This window comes from Chelonus insularis, unplaced genomic scaffold, assembly GCF_013357705.1.
Source record: "Chelonus insularis isolate UGA/USDA-ARS -01 unplaced genomic scaffold, ASM1335770v1 contig_568_pilon, whole genome shotgun sequence".
Lineage (NCBI taxonomy): Eukaryota > Metazoa > Arthropoda > Insecta > Hymenoptera > Braconidae > Chelonus > Chelonus insularis.
In genome coordinates this window covers 846,553-868,667 of record NW_023276647.1, presented here as the reverse complement: position 1 = coordinate 868,667, position 22,115 = coordinate 846,553, and the positions used below count along the sequence as shown (strand labels likewise).

Below are 22,115 nucleotides of genomic sequence, written 5' to 3'. Positions count from 1 at the left end.
TTTTTTCGAAGTAAATAGAGTAACTTCACGACATTCAACCAGTTTCTTTCTTGAACATTTTTTAAAAAAAAAACTCTAAAATTTATAATTTTATTACAATATTCGTGACATTTGTTATAATTAAATATTCATATCAATAAAAACAAAAGGAAAATAACATCAGCGCCATTTTGGTTTGGCGACAGTTTGTTTACAGTTTTTATTTAACAAGATTTTACGCAATGATTATCATTAAAATTCAATTAAAAATGACTTGTCGTATACATAAAATTACATCAAAAACCATTTAAAGTTTATTGTAACTGAATAAACTTTGAAAATATCATAAGACTAAGTCATATTTGTACGCGGCGTCACCCGGCATATTTATAGCGTAACGTTCTATCTCATATTCGCTATAAATTTTTTAAATTCAATAAAAAAAATGTGTCACTTACATTGGCGAATGCTGAAGCGTCGGTTTTTTTACGCAGCCATATTACAAATTTTCATATTCAAATTTCACTCGCACTATTAACACATTTTACACACTAATAAACACTACTTAACACTTAAAATATACATAATATCGATTGTTATTACTTTATTGAATTAATTAAACCATTTTTTACAATTGAAACACGCACGTTACCTGAAAATTTTAATAAAGAAATCGGAGCGTCTTAAGACGACGTGAATTCCTCAATTTCCCGGCTTAAACTAACTCCATCACTGCTATTGGTGGACGCAAGAGGGAGCGAGTGACGTCATCTCGCGGCTTCCAATCCGATCTCGTGTCTCTGTTTAGTCTAAACGTTAGATGTGAAATTTATTACTAATTTAAATAAATATTAAATAATCATATAGTATATCAACATTTTATTAAAATTCATTATTATTTTATATAAATATACATTTCTTTATTATAAAATGCAACGAAAAAAAATTATTCAATAAAGTTTTTGATCATGTCAAAACAAATTTCCAGAAACAAGTAGATGAACGCTATTCCCCGAATTCGCTTTATATTTTGATGCTCAAACAATCACAAGGAGCTCTACATGTATCACTCGGTTTGTTGATATTTTTTTCTGGGTTCGCCACATTTCTCATTCTTTTACTTCAAACTATGGACGTTGAATTATTAAAAACTATTCATCATACATTTAATGAAATTTTAGTGAATATTATTTTACAAAAAATATTTCAAAAATAGAGAGCAACTTCTTAAGGTAATTTTCAATATTTAAATTCATTAAGTTTATTTTACAATTAGCAATGATACACATTTAATAGAAACAATATTAAATAAATTGAAGTAATAAAACATATTAAAGCTATTTATTTCTATATATTTTGCTTATTAATATTGCCTACTTAAAATTTAATATTTTTGCTATATAGATAATATAAGTTTTCAATAAAATTGTATCAATAAATACAATATAAATAAATAATAATAAATGAATTATTCGTAATTCATAATTGAAGACATTTCTCAACAATAAAGCTAAAATGATAGAAAAAAACTTTGGTTCATTTTTTGTTTGAAATGAATAATATGAAAAATGCTGTGATTATGGAAATTATAAAAAACAAGTTATTGAATTAGAAGTGATAGATTGTGATGGCTGAAACATTTTAACCAATAATACTGAAAACTATTTTCTTATGATCTATTTTTAACTTAATTGCATTGAAAATATTTACAAACATTTGTATGAGAATCTTAAAAGTTATGATTGACTGATCAAAAATCACTGTGACACAATTCCAGCTATTATCACCTAATAGATTCTCTTTAAGTTAATTTATCTTCTTGACCCACTAGTACATAAAGAAATTGTTTTAATTTCGAGCTAGTCCGAGTTTCTTTCTTCTTCCTCAGTGTTTCTTTGAATTGTCTCCAAGCAGCATAGTCTACTGGATCTGCCGGTCCCCATAGCTTTGTGGGTTGAAATGCTTTAATAATCATCTGTGAAAAAAAATTATTCAAGAATCACACATCCAATTACTACAAACAGAGGAAACAAAAGAATTAAAATAGTTTAGAATCATTACCTGTGAGACACTATGTTCTTTGTTAGAAATTATTGTATAAATTAACCAGAATGGCAATTGAAGGATACCAAAGGAGAACAGTGTCCATCCAGCAGCTGCAAATTATTTATGATGGTAAATAATTTCATTCAATTTGTCATTATCTCGATTGTATTAAAATAATTATTTACCATAAGCAGAATCAGGGTATAAAACTTTGTTATAGGTAAGAGGCTGAAGAGTGATTATAGTATAAACTAAAATCGTCGCAAGAAGCAAAGGAGTGATGACTCCCCAACACAATCTCCAATATATGGTCGGCCTTCTTTTCAGCATAAATTCAACATCATCCAACAAATTTTCAAGCCCATAAATCCAAAATATTCCACTAATCTCCAATGTTGCAAAAACAAAAACAATGAATGATCCAGCGTAGTAATCAACCAAATTTAAAACGAACTGTCCACCCTGTAAGTATAATTTCATTGATATCCAAACATTCTATTAGATGCTTTATCAATTTTTTTTTAGTGTACTTACCGGAGTACAATAAGCACAACCAACAAATAATCCAAATAGACAAGTGCCCAGAACGACTTTCCAATATTTTACTTGTGGAAATTGGTCACAAAGAATACTGATAATACCTCCGGCAAGAGCAATACCACTGCCGATACCCAACACATACAGCATAAGGAAAAATAGTACAGAAAACAGCTAGAAAAAAAAAGATTTCGGATAATTAAACTATCAAGGTTTTGTTGATATAATATACTATTACGTCATAGTTCATTATTTATATTTATATTATCATCGAAACGTACTTGTGGTAAAATCGTGAATTTAGCAATTGCATCCGGATACGAAACAAAAGCTAATCCTGTTCCCCCTCGAACAACATTGCTGACATCATCTGTCCCAAGTTCATGAGCTAGATTTCCCAATATTCCAAAAATTGTTATGCCAGCGATGAGACTAGTGAATGTGTCAAGTGTAGTCACCACCAAAACATCTCTGAAATATTAAACGAAAATTAATATTCTATTGAAAAAAATATCCGCTATGACTAATACCTGTAAATGTTGTGTCTGAATTCATTGAATGAAGAGTACATAACGACTCCACCAAAGCAAACTGATAGGGAGAAAAAACATTGAGTAACAGCAGCATACCAGACATTTGGATCAAATAATTTGTTCCAATTGGGATTAATGAAGAAGATAATTCCATTCGCAGCACCTTCCAATGTTACTGCTCTGATAAGAAGAGCAATCATGATAACATAAGGAAATAAAGCCAAAAAGTAGGCAGCTTTTCCAGAACTTTTGGTGCCTTTTACGAGAACACCAAATATACAAAGCCAAGAAGCCAGTAAGCAAAGGGTTAATCTCCAATCAGGTAATCCTATGCCATCGTAGATATTATCTTTTTCTTTGAGAACCGATTTTCTGGAAAAAAAATAATCTAATTTATAATTTCATTGAATTTCAGCAGCTACGTAATATTGTAACAATTAATATCTAATTTCTTTTTAATGATTGTAAATTTTTGTAAGTAATACCAATATTTCTTAAAAAGATAAAGTTTATTTATAATATCTTGAAGGTAATATTGAGACATCAGAATCAAGTTATCTTTCAAGGGACAGCAGTCCTACTTTTAAATAAAATAATTACTGTTAATTCACTATCAAGTCATGAGGTTTCTACGTAAATCTCATATGTTTACCGAGATAATTTCCGTTTATGGCATTGAAAATAAAATAAACTTACATAAAATACAATTCTGCTGAACTTGTTAATTTTGTACTATTATTCACTGATTGAACTGTCACATTTTCTTCAGGTTTTTGGGAATCAACACAATTATCACCCCAGTCTAGTTGACACTTGGCCCAAGGTAATGGTGATGAGAAGCTTCCGAAAAGATAGATGAGTGTAATGGACATCAATGAACAGTAGTAAGTGCCAACTGATAACATGGAGAACATTTGAGCCCAACCAACACCACGGAATCCTGGTACAGCTGACCACATCTTCACAGATGATTTGCTTGTGAATTGGCCCATAATCATCTCCAAATAATAGAAAGGTTTGCCCACAAGGAACAATACAATAATATAAGGAATCAAGAAAGCACCACCACCATTTTCGTATGCTGTAAATGGAAATCTCCACACATTTCCTAGACCAATAGACATGGCTATGCAGGACATCAGAAATTCTACTTCATTGCCCCAGGTTTGTCTCGGTTTATTTGTCGCCGTCTATATTTAAACAAAATAGTATTATTAAAGGAATATTTAGTTGTTGAACATTGAAAAAATTCTTGAGTGTAGAAAATTATTAATTATGATCTCAACTAAATAATAACTTTATTATACCTTTCAGATTTGCATAGAAAACTGTTCTCTATCTTGAGAAAAATGTTTTCAAGGAGATATCGTTTAAAATAGTTTCCTTGATGAATAAAAAATTATATGTATTAATAACAACGGTAAACAAGCAGTATCAACTATTTAAGTTAATTAATTTGATATTCAAATTCTTAACAATAAAAACAAATCTAAATAAAGATACACATGTGTCCTCAAGAATTTTTTATCATTGGAATAGGAAAAGAACATCTTTTAATATTTATTACTATTTGTTCTCCCGGTGATGAGATGGTTTTTGGGTCGACGTGTGTATGATGATCAGCGTCATAATCTCCCTAATAAAAATAAAGCGTTAGTGATATCAAAAAATTTTGAGCTTTATACCAATAAAACATACCTTGGAAAATATTGCAATATCGATATTCTTAAAGTCGACTGTACTTTCCTCATCATTGACAAAAGCTGGATTGGGATTACCTCCCTAAAATGAAAAGCCAGTCTCCAGTAAATCGGTATTACAGTGAAGGTGAGAATCAATTACATCACATTACTAATAGCATATGACTTATTCATTTATAAATATATACAATTTTCGTTTTTTAGGTTGAATGTGATCTATAAAATCTATTCTTATCTAGCTGTCAATAAATTATATAAATCCTTTTATCTGTCAGTAATGTATTCCATGTATTATTTAGTGAGAATCTGAGATGAGTGTTACCATTAAGAATTTTGCATCTTTTCCTTATTTGTTAAGAGCTCTGTTCGAATGTTACTTAAAAAATTTTCTTTAAGAAAATAAAGTAAATGATCATCATAAAGTATGTGATAGTGGTAAAAAATTTATATTATTTTGGATAAAAATAGAATCTTTTCACATAATTTTTATGAAATATAATCTTCTACTGATACAACAATGATTTTTCATTGAAAGCAATCGATTGCTATGTAGATATCAATCAAAACAATTGAAACATGAGAAAAATGACATTAAATTTAATTGAATAATCAAGTTTTTTTTATGTTTAAGACTCATTCTGTTATTATCTTTATTATGTAATGTTACATGTTCTTTACAATGCATATTTATTTTTATGTTAAACACTCAGTAATAGTCAGTGTCAAATTGGTCGTTATTAAATTCAATGTTTCGAGGTGAAAGTCAGGACTTAATGTACATGAAGTGATTTTGTTAAACTGAACACGTGAATGTGAGTGATTTTTATTCCATGTGTAATAATTGTAAACCAAAGAAGTGTCATGGTTACGAATTTTTATATCCCTGATAAATGTTCATGACTAAAAAGATAAACAGGTCTTTGATGGTATAAATATAAAGTAATATTTTTCGCCTTCAGACTGATATTTATAATATTTTAAAAACTATATTTTTATATTGAAGGCAATAATGTCAAACATATATCAAGAACTTATCGATTATATTGAAAATTGATCTCACTTTACTGTTTGATCTATTTTTTAATACTGACCTCAGATGAATTCATTATTGTAATAAACTTCTTCAATTCACTATCAGCTTAAATTAGGCAGTTGTAAAAAAAGCGCGCCAAGTTCTCAGTTAATTTTGAATGATTGTTAATCTGTTAATAGTTTTTGAATTTTTATGTGAACGTGATGCCGATCAACAACCTACTAACACCGCAGAATACCGAACAGAATGATTGTCGTCCACCTTTACGTCAATTCTCAATGTAGTAGGGATTGTTCTCTCTTTCCCACTCTTTCTTTTAAGATACACATGAATAGTATAGTTATAATCAGGAAATTTAGTGCTTATGGAGGGGATTTACATTAACCATCGAAAAATGAAGAAACAACTTTCTTAATGACTTTTGTATTTATATCGAGTGAATAGCTTTAATCAATTAAAACTTTATGTTATGGCCTAAATCAATTAATATCGCTCCTTTTTATGTATTACACACACTTCTTTTCCTTTTACACAATAATTGCAAAATCATGGTATCGATAGGATAAGCGAATTGTTAAACTCATTTCCGTATAAGTAATTTAAGATGTATTTGGGAATTTTAGAATCAAGATTAAATCAATAATATTGCATACCGGAATTAATGAATTGACAAAAAAATCGTTTGTCATCAACTCTTTAAGATAGGAATGATTATCAATATAAGATAAAACGAATAATCGTATAAATATCAACTTTCTTTTTTTTTTACAACTTAATACATAAGTTTTCATGAAATTTTTCTTTAATATATAGATAATAATTTCTCACGTAATATTGAACCTTATGTCATGGCTGTATGCTCAACGATGTCATTGACAAATGTTCTTACATGTCATCGAAGAGAACGCAGAGTGAATGTTGAAGTTTAATTGATTAAAAAATATTGTAAACATCAAAAATGAATACATTGTATGTAAACATTTTTTTTACATCTCGAAAGTTTAAGTATATGGTCTACTCGTGTAATTTTTTTGTAAAAAACAGTCACGTCGTGAACAATATGTTGGAATTACGCGATAACATTTACAATTATGCGAAGTTGAGTTTTTCAATACTCACGTTTAAAGATAGTTTATCATTTGAAAATTACTGTAAAATGAGTCTGAATTTTATAGAAAAAATTTGTTAAAATTAATCATTTGAATTGAATAAGTTGTTATATTGTTTCTACATAAAACGATTGAAAATCTGAAAGTAATATTTCAATCATCAAGTAAAAAATTGTTACATAAAATTGTATAAAGCTGATGAAAGCAAATCATCAAATTATCTTTATACATAATAACAGAATAAATCTTTGTGATGGCTGCATATATTAAATAACATAAATCTTGGGAAATATGTGTTCAAGTATAAAAATTATTCCATATTACTTATATCAAGAAATATTTATCACATGAGAATATTATTTTAAACACATACGAGATGTCGTGAAAAAATTTTGCAAAAGTTAATATTGAATTTTTCTTATTATATATTTTCTGCGTAATTCTGTATTCAATTAAATGATAATATTAATACATTTTTCCGGGATAATTAGAGCAGTAGTCGGAAATGATGTATTTACAAGGAATCGGAAGAAGAACAACTGATTCATAAGTTTTTCATTCATATCAAAGACGTCACAATGCTAAATGAATAAAACAAAGACCGGTTTTTCAAGAAGATCAATCTTATAACTAAGAGCAAAAAATGAATTATCATATTTCGCATCAATGATGATATAAATGTATATTCGAATAGCAATTGCATGTCTAGGCTAAACATTTAATGCATGTAATTTACACATATTAGCTTATCTGTGCTTCAAAACTGGCAATCAAAGGAGCACAGGTGCACCAAATCATCAACAGACCTTTCACAATTGCCTTCATCCAACAAATTTGCGGTTTCTTCATCAACTTGAAATATCATTATTTACAATGCAAAATACATAACTAACACAAAGAAGCGGATGATTTTTGAGTAATTATTACTTTTTAGGTTTATTTTTGTCTGGCGATCATCAATTTAACATTTTTTTATTATGTATATTTGTCATATTAATTATAAATTATTGCCTTAATCTGAAATCGAATTGTTTCATCCTACAGGAAGACTAACATCCGGCTTTATGATAAGCTATTGTTTAATAGCACTAAATTTTATACGTGAAATTACGAAACTAACTTAGGTATTATTGTTGCTGTGATAAACAGCATCCTTTACTTTGAATTCATAGCATAATTATTATTTATTAACTTAAATGTTAACTGAAAAGTGAATTTATTTTTACAAAAATTCTAAAGAAGTATTTAATAATAATAATAATAATTACCAATGTTTTGCATAATATTTGTTCGTGTTTTATCGATTGATTTGCTGACTACTGTGTATAGTTCTGAATCATAAAAATTCTTCAATGGGAAAAAATATGTACACGTGAACCCTGCATTGAACGTCATCGTGAATTTTAACCAGTTAGCACTAGATTTAGCTAGATTTCAAACCAACTTTCACTTGATTCAACCGTACCATCTAATCGCTCTCTGTTCCTTTAAGATTTCATGCATTGCTCCAATCCTAAAACAACATAAAAAACTTTTAGAAATCTAAAATATACGACCAATTTTTTTTTCTTCAAATCATAAGATTTTAATAATTTGTATTGTCACTATTATGATTCAGCTACTTAATTCTTATATGTTAATTGTATAAAAAATTTATTTTTTATTTAAACTAAATTTTTACGCGCCTTTTAAACAGCGCATATACCGTTACTGCTCTCTGTCGGTTAGAATAAAAATTTTCTGAGCATGACTAATCGGTAATTGAACCATAGTTGATAAAAAAAAATTATCACCTTTTTTCCATTGTTAATAATTTTTTATCCCGATAATTATTATCAATAAATGTCATTTTACTCGTTGTTATAATAATTATGCAATAAATCTACTTGATTCACTGTAATTCTACAATAATAATTTTACTCCGCAAAAAACCTGTCTGGGATCTTTTCATTATGGTTTATTATTGTCAGTTCAATGTTAACGTAAAAATAACTCATTCATTTCATATTTTCATAATAGAAAATATATTTCTCAACATTTTCATTGAAAAATGCAGGTGTGAACTGGAAGCTTACGTAATAAAATTCCTCATTCAATGTCTAATTGTTGAAAAACCACCACTTTGGGCTCGTGATCCAGACCTTGGAACTGAATGTAAACAAAAAATGATGTTTATCCGTGACAATGGGCCTTCAAGTTTATACTTATGTATGTACTTTATTTATACATATAGATCCCTATCACTTTTGGTGAGCACAATAATAGATTTCCCGCGTTGACTTGACACAAGCACAAAATCGACGCGCGCATCGCGTAATATTATTTTCATCATCTCGCAGATCTCAAAAGATTCTTGCAAAAGCGCCCCCTGCACCAACGACTTCAATCTAAGATGTGTCATCTGACAGCATAATTGTGTCAAGATTTGACCCTGTTATTCTTAATAAATATTATCAAACTAAGTCTGAGGGCTCGCAGTAGCATTCTAGCTCTGACTAGCTGATATTATTACGTCTCTAATTTTTATAATTTAACACCTAGTGCTAAAGTACGTCATGTGCTGTATTTAAATAAATTAAATTGTTAAGTAGCACAAACGTGTTTAAGATTCTTATCAGTGCTGTGTTAATAAGGATTACGCAGTCTTCATTTGATCTTTGATTGTTTATCCTGTAGAAGTATCTAGTTGTCTCTAACGCTAGTGTCGATAACATAAATAATGCCGCACGGGCGCACGTTGAGAAGTGTAGCTATGATTGGGGGGTGGCCGGCAGGGCGGCCATGGGAGTACGGGGGGAGACCTTACCCAGAGCCGACAAGTGCTAGTCAGACAAACATAAGTGTAGTTCCGTTAAGACAGCCGGTCGCATATATTTCATCAACTTCGTACCTCAGTACGATGGCGAAAATAAGTGAAAAAACACTTACAATCGACAATGTATTTTCGAATCTACGTCGAATGGAGTATGCTGTGCGTGGTCCACTTCTTTTACGTGCTCTTGAGATAGAAAAAGAGCTGAAAAAGGTGAGCTGCCAAGATTTGTTGAGAAACTTTATATTGAGAATCAATGTGTTGTGCCAAAAAACCAGAACGCGTGGGCAATAGCTTTTTTTATGAGAGTCTAAATTCTTGTTATTATACAAAAAAAAACGTAATTTATTGAAGGTTGCATTCAAAAATTTACCTTGGAGATACAACAAAGGTTAAGAAAGCTGTGCAGTAGTGATAGTTCTGTAGTTTAATTATCCAATAAAAATTTTATGATTTTAATTTAATCAATAATCATACAGATAACATTTTGAAGAAGATGCAGTTTCATGTTTACGTGACTTTTGTCATGCAACCACGCGACTGCCAAGACTTTAATCCTCCAACCTGAGTAATAAATGAATTCATCTCATGTTTCACCGCTATTACCGGTGAGAATGATCCTATGAAGTGCATGCACTTCGAGCAATATAGAAATCATAAAAAACCCAATTGTTGACAATGATTCAAACTTATTTGGTTTATAACAATTAATCTTAATTTATGAGATTGATTCCAAACAGTTGCAAATTAACCCTTTGCACTCTTCGTTTTTTAACAGTATGCATTTAGTCATTAATAACGGCCATGCTGGTGTAGAAGACTACAGAGGGTTAAGTACCCATTAAATGATGCATTCAACTATTGAAAATATGATACAATAACAAAACATAATGAATGATCTACTAATTATGATCTTATTTAATGAAGTGAACTTTAGAATTTATGTGTTAATTATAAAATATAGAGATTTTATTCTCTGATAATAAATCAATCTAAGTCTTCTGAACGACCATTACTAGAACATTTATCAATTAACTTAATAACATTGAATGACTCTTATAAATTGGGTTCTTTAATCATTATTTAATCAATAATGTTTGAATGCTTTTCTATAGAAGGTAGAAATCACTTTAATTCCAAGTTATGAAAGATGCTTTCACTTTCTCACACGCATTTAGCATGAAAGTTCACGTTAACCTTTGATTTATATTGAACCAGCTGCAAGATACATGTTATTAACCTTATCAAGTGCTAAATTTAAATCTTAGTTCATGTATTTTATTTATTTTCTATGAATATATATGAACAATGTTGATAACATTTTTCAGGACATTAAAAAAAATGTCAACTTTGACAATCGCATAACTTCATATCTATATCTATATAGACATATATTTATAATTTTAATTTTATAGTGCCCAATACAATAAATTCAATAATAAAGTTATAAATAATTAACGTTTTAATATTAATATGCATTCTACTGTTAAATTAATTCTTTAGTTATTTGACCTTCTTTGTTTAAATGATTACTACATATAGAGTATGCTTTTTATTGAGTTATTGAGCACTTCCTGTTTGTAAATGAGGCGCACTAACAGAAGCCACAAATCGATTTAGTTAACTACGCACCCAACCGAAGTTTTTTTGTTCAATAAATAAAATTTCCCAGATATGTCACAATTTTTATTACAATTTTCATGATTAACTCAACCTTGATTATGATAACATTCAATGATAGAATACAATAATTTACTCACAGCACTGGGAAATTATTTTATTTCAGTTCCGTGAAAATTTTATCATAAAAAAACTCTCATAAATAATAATTGTTTAAAACCTGTTTTTAGCTGAGTGATCAATAAAAAAAAATTATTATCAGAAATTTTTTTTATCAGCACAGTATTGAATGATTATCTAGAAAAAATATTTGTTCTTTAAATAAACTTTAAAACATGACAATAAAATTAGATAAATATTTTAATCAATTCAAAATCATATTTTTCAGGGTGTAAAGAAGCCATTTAAACAAGTAATAAAAGCAAACATTGGAGATGCTCATGCAATGGGTCAAAGACCAATTACATTTTTGCGGCAGCTGTTGCTACTTACTGTATCGCCAGAGCTAATGAATGATCCTAGATATCCGGAAGATGTCAAAAAACGTGCTCGTGATATTCTAGACGGATGTAAAGGAGGCAGCGTGGGATCATATTCAGAATCTCCAGGAATTGAAATAATTCGAAAACATGTTGCAGAATATATAGAAAGGCGTGATGGTTTCCCGTCAAATTATGAGAATATTATTCTATCTAATGGTGCTTCAGACGGAATCAAATCTTTCTTAAAATTATTCAACGAATCAATAAATGGTTTGCCATCTGGTGTTATGATTCCTATTCCGCAGTATCCATTATACTCAGCAGCGTTAGCAGAGTTTGGCTTATCTCAAATTGGATATTATCTTGATGAAGATAATAAGTGGGGATTAGATATCGAAGAATTAGAAAGAGCTTATAAAGAATCAAAAAAAACATGCAACCCACGTGTTCTAGTTGTTATAAATCCGGGCAATCCCACTGGCCAAGTTCTCACTCGAACTAACATCGAAAATATCATACGCTTCGCTCATAAAAATCGATTGTTTATTTTAGCTGACGAGGTATATCAAGACAATGTGTACGATCCTGATAGCGCATTTCACTCTTTCAAGAAAGTCATGATGGAGATGGGAGAACCCTATTCTAAAATGGAACTTGCGTCATTTATGTCCATATCGAAAGGTACCCTTTGTTAACTTATTGATTAATGGATTATTAAATGATGAAAGAGATACTGTTTGAAAGTTTTAAAATTAAATAGCTTTTTCTATGAATATAATTACATTGATTTTTTAATTTATTTGTAGGATATATGGGAGAGTGCGGAATTCGATGTGGTTATGGAGAATATTTTAACATGGATCCTGAAGTTATGGCTGTATTATCAAAGTCGATATCAGCAATGTTATGTCCAACCGTACTAGGTCAAGTAGCTATGGATGTTGTAGTTAATCCTCCGAAACCTGGTGAACCTTCTCACGAACAATTCATCAAAGAAAAGACTGCTGTTCTTCAATCTTTAGCAGAAAGATCTCGTTTAGTAGTTGACACTCTTAACAGCATTCCAGGATTCAAGGTAATTTTTTTCCATTAAAAAATAAACAAAAAAGTTCATAGAATCAAGTACAAGTTTATTCTTTATTTTCAGAGTAATCCAGCAATGGGGGCCATGTATGTTTTTCCCCGCATTGACCTTCCGCCTAAAGCAATTGAAGCCGCAAAAGCTGCAGGGCAGGCACCTGACGTATTTTATGCATTTAAACTTCTTGAAGCTACAGGCATTTGCGTTATTGCTGGTAGTGGTTTCGGTCAAAAGCCAGGCACTTATCACATTCGTACTACCATTCTACCACAAAAAGAAATGATTAAAACTATGTTAAATAGTCTCAAAGAATTTCATCTGAAGTTTTTACAAGAGTATAGTTAGTCATTTTGAACTGTGATTCAAGATTAATTTTTTAATTTTCAATTAATGTCATATTATTTTTTTATAGATGAACTATAAATATCTTTTACCAATTATAACTAACTGAGTTTATTTGTAAATAATTATCACTAAAAATTGCCTGTACTATATTATCTTAAAAGAAATTTCAACAAATGTTTACATTGTTATTTATTATATCAAATAAATTACAATAATGTTAGCTGTGATAATTCATTAAATATTGTCTATTGGATTGGGAAAAAAAGTTTGGAATATTAATTTACTAATAACTGATCATTTTTATAAAATTTTGTCATATCATGTTTGAATATTCTATTAAATGAATTACGTTAATTATTCAAATTATACTTTTTAATTAAATAAATGTTATACTAAAAAACATTAATAAAAAACTTCAATCCAAAGACCTGAGGTTTTTGGTATAATTATTTTTAATATCAGAACTTAACATCTAGATTAATTAACAATAAGAACATTCATTTCACAAATCTTCGGATAATACTTCAAATTCATTAACAAAATATCTCATATCATCTTCTGTTAACGCTGAGTTTTGTAATACAAATCGAAAGAAATTTGGTTTACCATGAATAGGTTGATATGTCACTAACATTGATCCTTTCTTAATCATTCGTTCTTTCACAATAGGAGCTATCTTATGCAGAGCTTTATCAAGTTGTGAATCACTTAAATGCCTTTTAGATTTAGGTATATACCAAAAGCAAACATTAGTGCACTCTGGCTCTTGAAGAAGTTTCCAACCTTCTCGATTACGTATCAGATCAGTAAAGTATCTTGAAAGATGAAATACTCGATCAACATGCTTCTCAAAACCAGATGTTCCTTTTGCTTTCCACATTAGCCAAAACTTTAAGACATCAGCTCGACGACCACATTGTATGTGTTTATCACCAGAATCATACGACGTATCATAAAACTTATCTTTCTGGAAGAGATACGTAGCGTTAGAACAGTGAGCCGATTGCAGAAGATTTTCATGTCGAATAAGAAGGGTTGAACACTGTTGTGGTGCTGCTAACAATTTGTGAGGATTCCAAGTAACAGAATCGGCAAGTTCTATTCCATCAAGATACTTTTTATGCTTTTTAGATATTAAGGCACCACCACCCCATGCTGCATCAACGTGAAGCCACAAATCGTATTTTTGACAAAGTGCGGAAATTTGTCTAATAGGATCAAACACACCTAAAACAGTTGTTCCAGCTGTTGCTGATACCATTAGTGGAATTGCACCTTCTTGAATAGTTTTGATAATTTGTTCTTCTAAATTATTTACATCCATCTTGCCTATACTATCCACCTTAATACAATAAACGTTATTTGTTCCGATCCCAAGAAAGGCAGCTAGTTTTTTTACTGAATAATGAGCGTCTTCTGACGTAAAAACAACAAGTCGAGGTAATCCAGCCAAACCACTCTCTTTCAATTTCGGAAATTTATGATGTCTTGCAAGATTGATTGCATATCCATTAGCAATTGATCCGCCCGGACAGAAAATCCCATCCCCTTTAGCCCATCCAATAATACTTCTCATTTCTCGTAAAACTTGATTCTCCATCAGTGAAAATACTGGAGATACTTCATAGGTATACACGGATGGATTTAATGCATCAGTCAACCATTGTCCTACTAAACCATAAGGATCAACACTGGAGAAAAGTTGATTTATGAATCGTGGATTTCCTGTTTTAACGCTGTATTTAATCACACCACGGATCAGATTAAGTAATTCATCATGTGGTATACCATTATCTGAGAGGCGGAGATCAATTATTGACGGTAGGTGCTCTGGATCTATCCATTCAACAACCTTGGTCTTGCGAGAAGTACCCTACATTCCAAAAAACTTGTTAACAATATTTCTTCACACTTTAGTGAGTTTTTTTGAAATGATAATATAATTATTTAGTTGTACGTTCTCATTTTTATTATATATTTCATCACACTCGTAACTATGATTTATAAGATGAAAGTGAAAATTATTAGGATAGAGCTAAAAGAACAAAAAACTATGACAATGGGTTATTTTATGATTTAAAAAATTAATTAGTTTATCAATATTTTAATTTTCAATTATTACTATTATTGGTATGTAATTATTGTTATTTGATAAAATTAAGTAATTCTTAACTTACGTCGAAAATTGCATGTTGCAGAATGACTTCAAATGAATCTCTGAAGAAGTCTTCATGTATTGCTTTAATTGGTGTACTCTGATAATAAGATGACGATGTACCATTAATTATTGAATTCGCCATGGTGTTTACTTGATTGTCGTCTTCTTGCGAATCATCAGAAGAGTGACTAGAAAACGTCTTCAGCGAATCCTTTAGATTCTCAAAGCTTTGGTGCTCCAAGATCTCGTCAAAAGTACCTTCATTTGCGGGCATCGTTCTGATTGCCGTTCTAAATCACTCTGGACCACTCTTGGAGTCCGCACGTCCTTTATAAGCTAAAAGTTTGACCAAGGACAAAATCGTGAACCCCTCCAGCAGCATTAAACCAATTAGGTGACTGATATACGTCATATCACCTAAACCTTTCGTTCTTATTATCGTTTTTCTAATAATTTTTCAGGAAAGTATTTCATAATTAACTCTTTCTGAATTCCTAAGAAGGATGTTATCATTTGCGTTGGATTTCCTGGTTCATCAATAAAGTCGACATGTTATTATTATCAATAAAGATGATGATGCATTTCTAAATCATTCACCGAATGTATTTATTATTATTTTAGTTTTTTTAATTTAATATTATTTCTTTTGTACATTTGAAATCGAAAATTTTAAGAATCTATTTAACTAAGATAAATCAATTTCGGAACAGCTGATTTAATTTTACTTTCCTCAATAGCCTTAAGACTAGAAATTAAGTAAATGTTTTTATTGGAGGCCATTGTCTTCGAGGAAATAATCTTGATCTAAATGTAATATAAAATCAATGACATATACGTTTCAGAAGAACTGAGGTCAATTAGATACAAAAACATTTGATAGAAAATCTTCATAAGTTTATAAACAAAACCAATATTTATTATGTCCTGAAAATTTTTTTACTTTTAATAATATTTATCTGATTAATTAATTCATTCAATTCACCTTCATCGAATAGGTTGAAAAAAAAAGTTGAATGGAATAGACTAGCATTTTTATAAATTTATTATTCAATATCTTTTTATAGAATATTTTACAATCAATAGAATGTTACACTTTATCTATGATCTTTCTTATTTTTATATTAAATTTCATTAATGATCAGCGTATACTGCTATCGTCTTTTTTACTATAATTATCACAGCGATCATTTTTATTAAAAAATTTCATTGTTGTCATCATTAAATCATTAAATTCATTCATCAACTATGCATTCATTAAAGAACAAAAGTTTAATCACATATAATAGTAAACGTCATGTCACTATTATCACCTAATAGGATGCAATAAATGTCATGTAAGATCACGCAGAATATGAATGATCTAGAAGAAAGGGTGATAACAAAGTAATTCAGAACAATTATTTTTATATATCAAAATTTTTTCACGATAATATATGTATTTATATTCTTTTATAAATATTTATCAGATTTAATTTACATATGTAACATTTACCGGCCACATATTAATTACAATGTAACATTTTAAATTAAAAAATTTTTTCTATGTTGTAAATTATATTTACACACTGTATTTTATCTATCATTTATTCAGTGGCTTTCAATTTGTAGAAAATTTTTCCAACTATTTACTTAAAAAAATAAAATTTGATCTATGAAACTTCTATCTTTCAAAAAAATATAACTGCCTCATCATAAAATTTCATCAACTGTAATCTTATTTATTAACATAGAATAAGTCATTAATAAATATCATAGTTTCACCTTGAAACTAAATCTTTCAACATTGTTGGCATAATTTCTGCATCACAAAAAACTTTGACATTGTAAACGTCATTAAATTTTATTGTAAAAAAATTAATGTTAAATTCTGTATTAAACTTACGTAATAAATTCATAAAAATTATATCATCACATCTTCTAACCAACTCTTTGATAGTTTAATTGAACAGAGCTCCGCAGTTGGAACATTTTTTATTTTTCATCAATAAACAAAATAAGATTCCAAAAGGAAAAAAGAAGATAGCACATAATACTCCAAGACATGTATAATCGTCTTCTAACAAACCAACCTATGCAGATAAAAATAACATTACTCTGAGGATATTGTTCATAACAATTTAAAAAACAAATAACATATAATTATTAAAATCAAACTTAAACAATGCATAAGCAGAATTTAAGTTTATGAAAAACATACTCTGCATGCCGGACAAGCGCCAACAAAAATTATTTCTGGTACCACAACAGTAGTTGTTGTACCATATGACGGAATAGATGCACTTTGGTAAGGAGCTCCATTACTAGGATAATAACCAGGAGGAGGTTGCCACGAAGATGCTGTAAATTATACATGAATATGAGAAAACATTCTTGAACAAGTGTAATAATTAAAAAATGACGCAATCATTGAGAAGAATTAACCCAGATGTTCTGAGAATACAAAAAAATGTGCTTAATAAACTTTTTCTTACCTGGAGGTGCTGTAGCTACTGAATAAGGTGGTGGCTTATCATATGCTGGATTCAATGGTTGGCTTTCCATGATCGAATTACAGATTTTTAAATGTCAAGCTCAATATGATATAGAGAAGTCAGCCAATGATGAGAAGTAAATCAGCTGATTGTCGATTATAACGATTTATGACACTTGTAGACGCCTGACAATGAACATACATTTAATGATTTATTAATTATTACTTATAATGACAGATATTATAATAATTTTTCACCATAAATCAACTCGTTTTCAATAATTAATTAACTTTTTTCTATGTTATTACGATAAATTTATTTCTAAAGAAACATTTAATTGCAGAGAAGATAAACTAATTTGAATTTCCCTCTTTATGAAGTATGTGACACAAGCATTATTTTTTTTTTGAAAGAACTAATGTTTATACAAATTTTTGCATTAATATAAAAATTTTCGCGCAATTATAAGTGTGTCTGAAAGTGAATGGAAATGATATCGGCCCTGAGAATGAAATCAATTATTCGATTTCATAATATATAAACATAGATGAACAAACGAGTACTAAAGCAGAAAAAATGACAAATAAGAATAATAATTAAACTAAAAGTATTATGGTTTAGTGATTTTGCCCTGTCTGGTAGAAACTTACTACTCTATTTTTATATTATCATTTTTTTACAACTAGATAACTAACTTAGTAAGTCATATAACACACTTAAAGGTGCTAGTAGCTGTCAAAGTTGAAATGTTTAAATTTTCATTATGACCAGACCTTAGCATTAAAAAATTGGAATCAAAAGATTGAATGTATATACACGAAAGTTATAATAAATTTATAATTTATTAAGTATTGAGATTAATAAATATAATTTTCATTTATTACAAAATTTTATGAAAGATTTCATTGAACATTTAACTTTGTTTTCTTTCGAAAGATTTCTTTTAACCTATGATCACTTTTATGATTATTTAGAAACTCACCAACTTGGTCAATTAAGTCAACATGTCATATATTGGATAAACATCTTTATTTAATTTTTAAAGAAGTTTAAAAAAATATTACAATAAGGTTATTTTTTATATCATTAGAACCATTTTTTGATATCTTTGCGCAACGTAGACGCGCATTAACGGTGGCGTCGGAACTAAATTCCAAACCCTCCCCCCTCTCCTTTCCGGTTTCTGAAAAGGTTATGTTTGATGATGCTGTGTGAGACGTGTTTTTCCGGCAATTGATTGTTTACAATAGATTATTTAGTTATTAATTCTAATAATTATTATTAAAAGTGCTGTAAGTGATAAGAAAAATACCACAAATGTATATAAGCAATATATTGAACTTAGTGGAATAATATTGATATAAATCATTAAAAGATAATATGGCAGACTCTGGGTATCATGCTTTTTCGCCTGATGGCAAATATTGGGCTCATTGTGGTAGAGTTGGAAAATTACATATTTGGGAAACATCAACAAGTAAATTAAAGCAAGAATTTATCCCAAATTTACATTTATCATCACCATGCAGTGTTTTGGAATGGATATCAGTTGTTCAGCAAGCATCTACGACCACTGTAAGCCACGTGCTCACGTTAAGAGTATTCTTTTTATATTTTTTAAACAACTTTAATTTGATTTTTTTTTCTTATTTTATTTACGATGTTTAATAATTTTTATAATGATTGAATTATTGAATTATTCGAATATTTTGAATTTTACATATTATTTACTAAACTATTCTTAAACGTAGTAAAACAAAGGAGATATCAACTCATAATATTTACTACTGTATGTTTATCACAATTACTGATATTTCTTTAGAATTATTATTTGAATTGTAATTATTTTTTAGCCATCACCATGGAAAAAACGCAGAAGAAAGTCAATTGTAGAAGATTCAGAGCAGAAGCAAATTGTAGCTATGGGTTCCATAAATGGAAAGATAACTTTATATGATGTAGCATCAGCATCAGTTAATAAAGTATTAGAAAGTAATCAATCAGCGGCTATCACAGCGATGACTTGGTCTGCATCAAGTGGATTATTCTCTGCTGGAGCAGATAATCAAATTATTGAATGGAATATACAGGAAAATGGCATTAAATGCAAATGGAAATCAGGAACAAATAAAATTACAGCTTTGGCAGTTTTACCTGATGGTAATTCAATCATTTCTGCGGAAAGGTTAATAACATGGTGGGATTTAGAAACAAAAAATGTAATTGCTACATATACGGGACATGCCAATCCAATAGTTTTATTTAGAACGGTCAGACTTGACAATAATACAAGTTATCTCATTAGTGGAGCTAATGGTGATAATTATTTGAATGTTTGGTCATTGTCGAAGGTAAGATATTTCACCAAATTTTCGAAATGATGAAAAGAATAAAAATTTATTTACATAATAGTAATCAAAATCTTATTTAACTTCATTAATGTTTCAGAATGCAACCAACAAAACAGCAGTCGCCACATTAACTCTCCAAGATGATCCTGTATCATTATCTGTAAAAATGAAGGAAAATTCTCAACTTTCGATTTTAACGACAAACAGATTAGGTCAATGCCACTTTTTTTCATACCAACTTAATGGAATTAGTTTGAAACCATTAAAACCAACACTCACAGTTGTAATTGCTTCGGATTCTAAAGAAAAAGATACTATACCACAAATTCCAATTCAATCAGCGCACCTTACTGAAGATGATAAATTTTTAATAGCATATGGATCACGATTATCATTAACATTTGAAAAAATAACACCTGATTTTTCGGATAAATTCCTAGGTTTGGTACGATCAGAAATAAAATGGACAAAAGAAAAGAAAGAAGAGGCTGTAGCGAAAGTTAAATCTATAGAGACTGAAGGAAATGTTGAATATCTTGCTACAGGTTCAACAAGTATTTCAACAAAACGCCCGAAAGGCGGAGGATCCCAATTACCCCTGCAAAATAGATTAGAAAATTTAAGTTTGAATGTTGAAACAAATTTACCGGGTCAAACACCTTTGAAAGGTGCTAATATGGCTCAATTATTGTTCCAAGGATTGATGAGTAAAGATACAAAAATTTTAACTGAAGTTTTATACATTAAAAGAGAAGAAAAATTAATTAAAAATACAATATTAAAATTACCGGTCCAAGCAATAACGCCATTACTGCAAGAATTAACGACTATGTTGCAAGGAAAAACGTATCCAAGTAAAATAGCTGTTATTTGGCTAAAAAATCTTATAATTATACATACAGCACATCTTCTGTCTCTTCCGAATATTGGAGAGCTACTAAGTCCAATTTTAGGATTAATCGATGCGAAACTGGGTATTCTATCTGAGTTGTCCAGGTTGAGAGGTCGTGTGGCTCTGGTCACTGGCCAGATATCACATTTAAATGAGAAACAGAACGATGATATAACTAATGACTGCCTTCTTACTTATCAAGACCCAGGTTAATCTTACTTTACATAAATCATCGTTATTTTTTTCTAGATTATTCAAATTTAAACATTGAATATTAAATTTATATCTTTATGGAATTTTTTAGATTCTTCAGAAGAAGAAGCAGATGCTCAAGGAATGGAAGAAGAAAGTGAATCTGGTGAAAGTTGGGAAGAAATGTCTGATCAGGATGAAAATCTACAAATGCTGCAGAATGGCCGATCCGATGATGAGGATAATGATGATGATAATGCTTCAATAGGCAGTTGAATATTATTTATATAAGTTATAAATAAATAAATATGATCATTTTTACAATATAATAAAGTTTTTATCAATTTAATTAATTGAATAAATTAAAATATTTAAACTTTCCTTCTGTTTTCTCAGGGCTATGTATCATAAAATGCTAATATTTCTTTTAGTTGTTACTTTCATACGTTGTTTGGAGTACTAATGGTTTATACAATTATGTATACATACTTATTGAAAATAATAATTACATTTTGATACTCTAAACATATGACTCAATAGTTGATATTTTTTTACCAAAAATGAATTTGATAAACGTAATATAAGCAGTTCTTGATCTTATTAATATAAAAATTTGAAATTGATTGTATTTTTAATCATTAAATCTTAAAGACAAAAATAATTTATCACAATGAATTGTAATAAAGCTTTGAATAATGTAAACGATTGAATCAATTATTTTCCTTATTTTAAGAATAAAAATAAAACTATTATATTATAACAGTATCCAAAATT

At 29.3% G+C, this 22,115-nt stretch overlaps 6 protein-coding genes across 7 annotated transcripts in view; 2 read left to right on the top strand and 4 right to left on the bottom strand.

The window, feature by feature from the left end:
* LOC118070309 (uncharacterized) overlaps positions 1-685 on the bottom strand; it is a 157,836-nt gene extending 157,151 nt beyond the window's left edge. Inside the window, exon 1 of the mRNA XM_035088848.1 lies at positions 438-685. The gene's annotated coding sequence lies outside the window, so the exon portion shown is untranslated. The remainder of the gene's footprint in view (positions 1-437) is intronic.
* Positions 686-1,648: 963 nt separating this feature from the next.
* On the bottom strand, positions 1,649-6,309 carry LOC118070224 (sodium-dependent nutrient amino acid transporter 1-like). The gene is made up of 10 exons (XM_035088682.1): positions 5,887-6,309; positions 4,794-4,877; positions 4,663-4,731; positions 3,792-4,285; positions 3,093-3,467; positions 2,844-3,033; positions 2,560-2,736; positions 2,211-2,487; positions 2,041-2,135; positions 1,649-1,954 (listed from the first exon to the last, which is right to left on the bottom strand). Exons 1-10 carry the CDS (start codon positions 5,899-5,901, stop codon positions 1,781-1,783), a joined length of 1,950 nt encoding a protein of 649 aa, XP_034944573.1. The 5' UTR covers positions 5,902-6,309; the 3' UTR covers positions 1,649-1,780.
* Positions 6,310-9,312: 3,003 nt separating this feature from the next.
* Positions 9,313-13,526, top strand: LOC118070243 (alanine aminotransferase 1). The gene is made up of 4 exons (XM_035088729.1): positions 9,313-9,962; positions 11,758-12,532; positions 12,658-12,926; positions 12,999-13,526. The coding sequence occupies exons 1-4, from the start codon at positions 9,657-9,659 to the stop codon at positions 13,275-13,277; spliced, it is 1,629 nt and encodes a 542-aa protein (XP_034944620.1). The 5' UTR covers positions 9,313-9,656; the 3' UTR covers positions 13,278-13,526.
* Positions 13,527-13,631: 105 nt separating this feature from the next.
* Positions 13,632-15,728, bottom strand: black (glutamate decarboxylase-like protein black). The gene is made up of 2 exons (XM_035088796.1): positions 15,455-15,728; positions 13,632-15,150 (listed from the first exon to the last, which is right to left on the bottom strand). The coding sequence occupies exons 1-2, from the start codon at positions 15,707-15,709 to the stop codon at positions 13,780-13,782; spliced, it is 1,626 nt and encodes a 541-aa protein (XP_034944687.1). The 5' UTR covers positions 15,710-15,728; the 3' UTR covers positions 13,632-13,779.
* A 799-nt stretch (positions 15,729-16,527) lies between these two features.
* On the bottom strand, positions 16,528-19,046 carry LOC118070256 (brain protein I3). 2 transcript variants are annotated; one of them, XR_004690733.1, is made up of 5 exons: positions 18,889-19,046; positions 17,907-18,091; positions 17,633-17,772; positions 17,318-17,504; positions 16,528-17,233 (listed from the first exon to the last, which is right to left on the bottom strand). XR_004690733.1 is itself a non-coding variant. In XM_035088747.1 (4 exons), the coding sequence occupies exons 2-4, from the start codon at positions 17,974-17,976 to the stop codon at positions 17,373-17,375; spliced, it is 342 nt and encodes a 113-aa protein (XP_034944638.1). In that variant the 5' UTR covers positions 17,977-18,091; positions 18,889-19,046; the 3' UTR covers positions 16,529-17,372. The 2 variants fall into 2 exon arrangements, 1 of the variants encoding a protein (XP_034944638.1); XM_035088747.1 differs by having other exon boundaries at positions 16,529-17,504.
* A 27-nt stretch (positions 19,047-19,073) lies between these two features.
* Positions 19,074-21,670, top strand: LOC118070255 (WD repeat-containing protein 43). Its single transcript, XM_035088746.1, has 5 exons — positions 19,074-19,198; positions 19,282-19,481; positions 19,760-20,257; positions 20,355-21,357; positions 21,454-21,670. Exons 2-5 carry the CDS (start codon positions 19,287-19,289, stop codon positions 21,615-21,617), a joined length of 1,860 nt encoding a protein of 619 aa, XP_034944637.1. The 5' UTR covers positions 19,074-19,198; positions 19,282-19,286; the 3' UTR covers positions 21,618-21,670.
* The last annotated feature ends 445 nt before the right edge of the window (positions 21,671-22,115 follow it).

What these genes read in the sequence shown, in the direction of transcription:
- LOC118070224 (XM_035088682.1), bottom strand. An exon ending in GTTGTGCTTATTGTACTCCG is followed by an intron (nt 2,488 to 2,559) that starts GTAAGTACACTA and finishes TTATACTTACAG; the next exon opens with GGTGGACAGTTCGTTTTAAA. An exon ending in AAGAACATAGTGTCTCACAG is followed by an intron (nt 1,955 to 2,040) that starts GTAATGATTCTA and finishes TTTTTTTCACAG; the next exon opens with ATGATTATTAAAGCATTTCA.
- LOC118070243 (XM_035088729.1), top strand. Translation starts at nt 9,657, where the DNA reads ATGCCGCACGGGCGCACGTTGAGAAGTGTAGCTATGATTGGGGGGTGG. An exon ending in TAGAAAAAGAGCTGAAAAAG is followed by an intron (nt 9,963 to 11,757) that starts GTGAGCTGCCAA and finishes CATATTTTTCAG; the next exon opens with GGTGTAAAGAAGCCATTTAA. An exon ending in ACAGCATTCCAGGATTCAAG is followed by an intron (nt 12,927 to 12,998) that starts GTAATTTTTTTC and finishes CTTTATTTTCAG; the next exon opens with AGTAATCCAGCAATGGGGGC.
- black (XM_035088796.1), bottom strand. Translation starts at nt 15,709, where the DNA reads ATGCCCGCAAATGAAGGTACTTTTGACGAGATCTTGGAGCACCAAAGC. An exon ending in TGCAACATGCAATTTTCGAC is followed by an intron (nt 15,151 to 15,454) that starts GTAAGTTAAGAA and finishes TTTGGAATGTAG; the next exon opens with GGTACTTCTCGCAAGACCAA.
- LOC118070256 (XM_035088747.1), bottom strand. Translation starts at nt 17,976, where the DNA reads ATGGAAAGCCAACCATTGAATCCAGCATATGATAAGCCACCACCTTAT. An exon ending in AGTAGCTACAGCACCTCCAG is followed by an intron (nt 17,773 to 17,906) that starts GTAAGAAAAAGT and finishes TATAATTTACAG; the next exon opens with CATCTTCGTGGCAACCTCCT. An exon ending in GCGCTTGTCCGGCATGCAGA is followed by an intron (nt 17,505 to 17,632) that starts GTATGTTTTTCA and finishes TTATCTGCATAG; the next exon opens with GTTGGTTTGTTAGAAGACGA.
- LOC118070255 (XM_035088746.1), top strand. Translation starts at nt 19,287, where the DNA reads ATGGCAGACTCTGGGTATCATGCTTTTTCGCCTGATGGCAAATATTGG. An exon ending in ATGTTTGGTCATTGTCGAAG is followed by an intron (nt 20,258 to 20,354) that starts GTAAGATATTTC and finishes TTAATGTTTCAG; the next exon opens with AATGCAACCAACAAAACAGC. An exon ending in TCTTACTTATCAAGACCCAG is followed by an intron (nt 21,358 to 21,453) that starts GTTAATCTTACT and finishes GGAATTTTTTAG; the next exon opens with ATTCTTCAGAAGAAGAAGCA.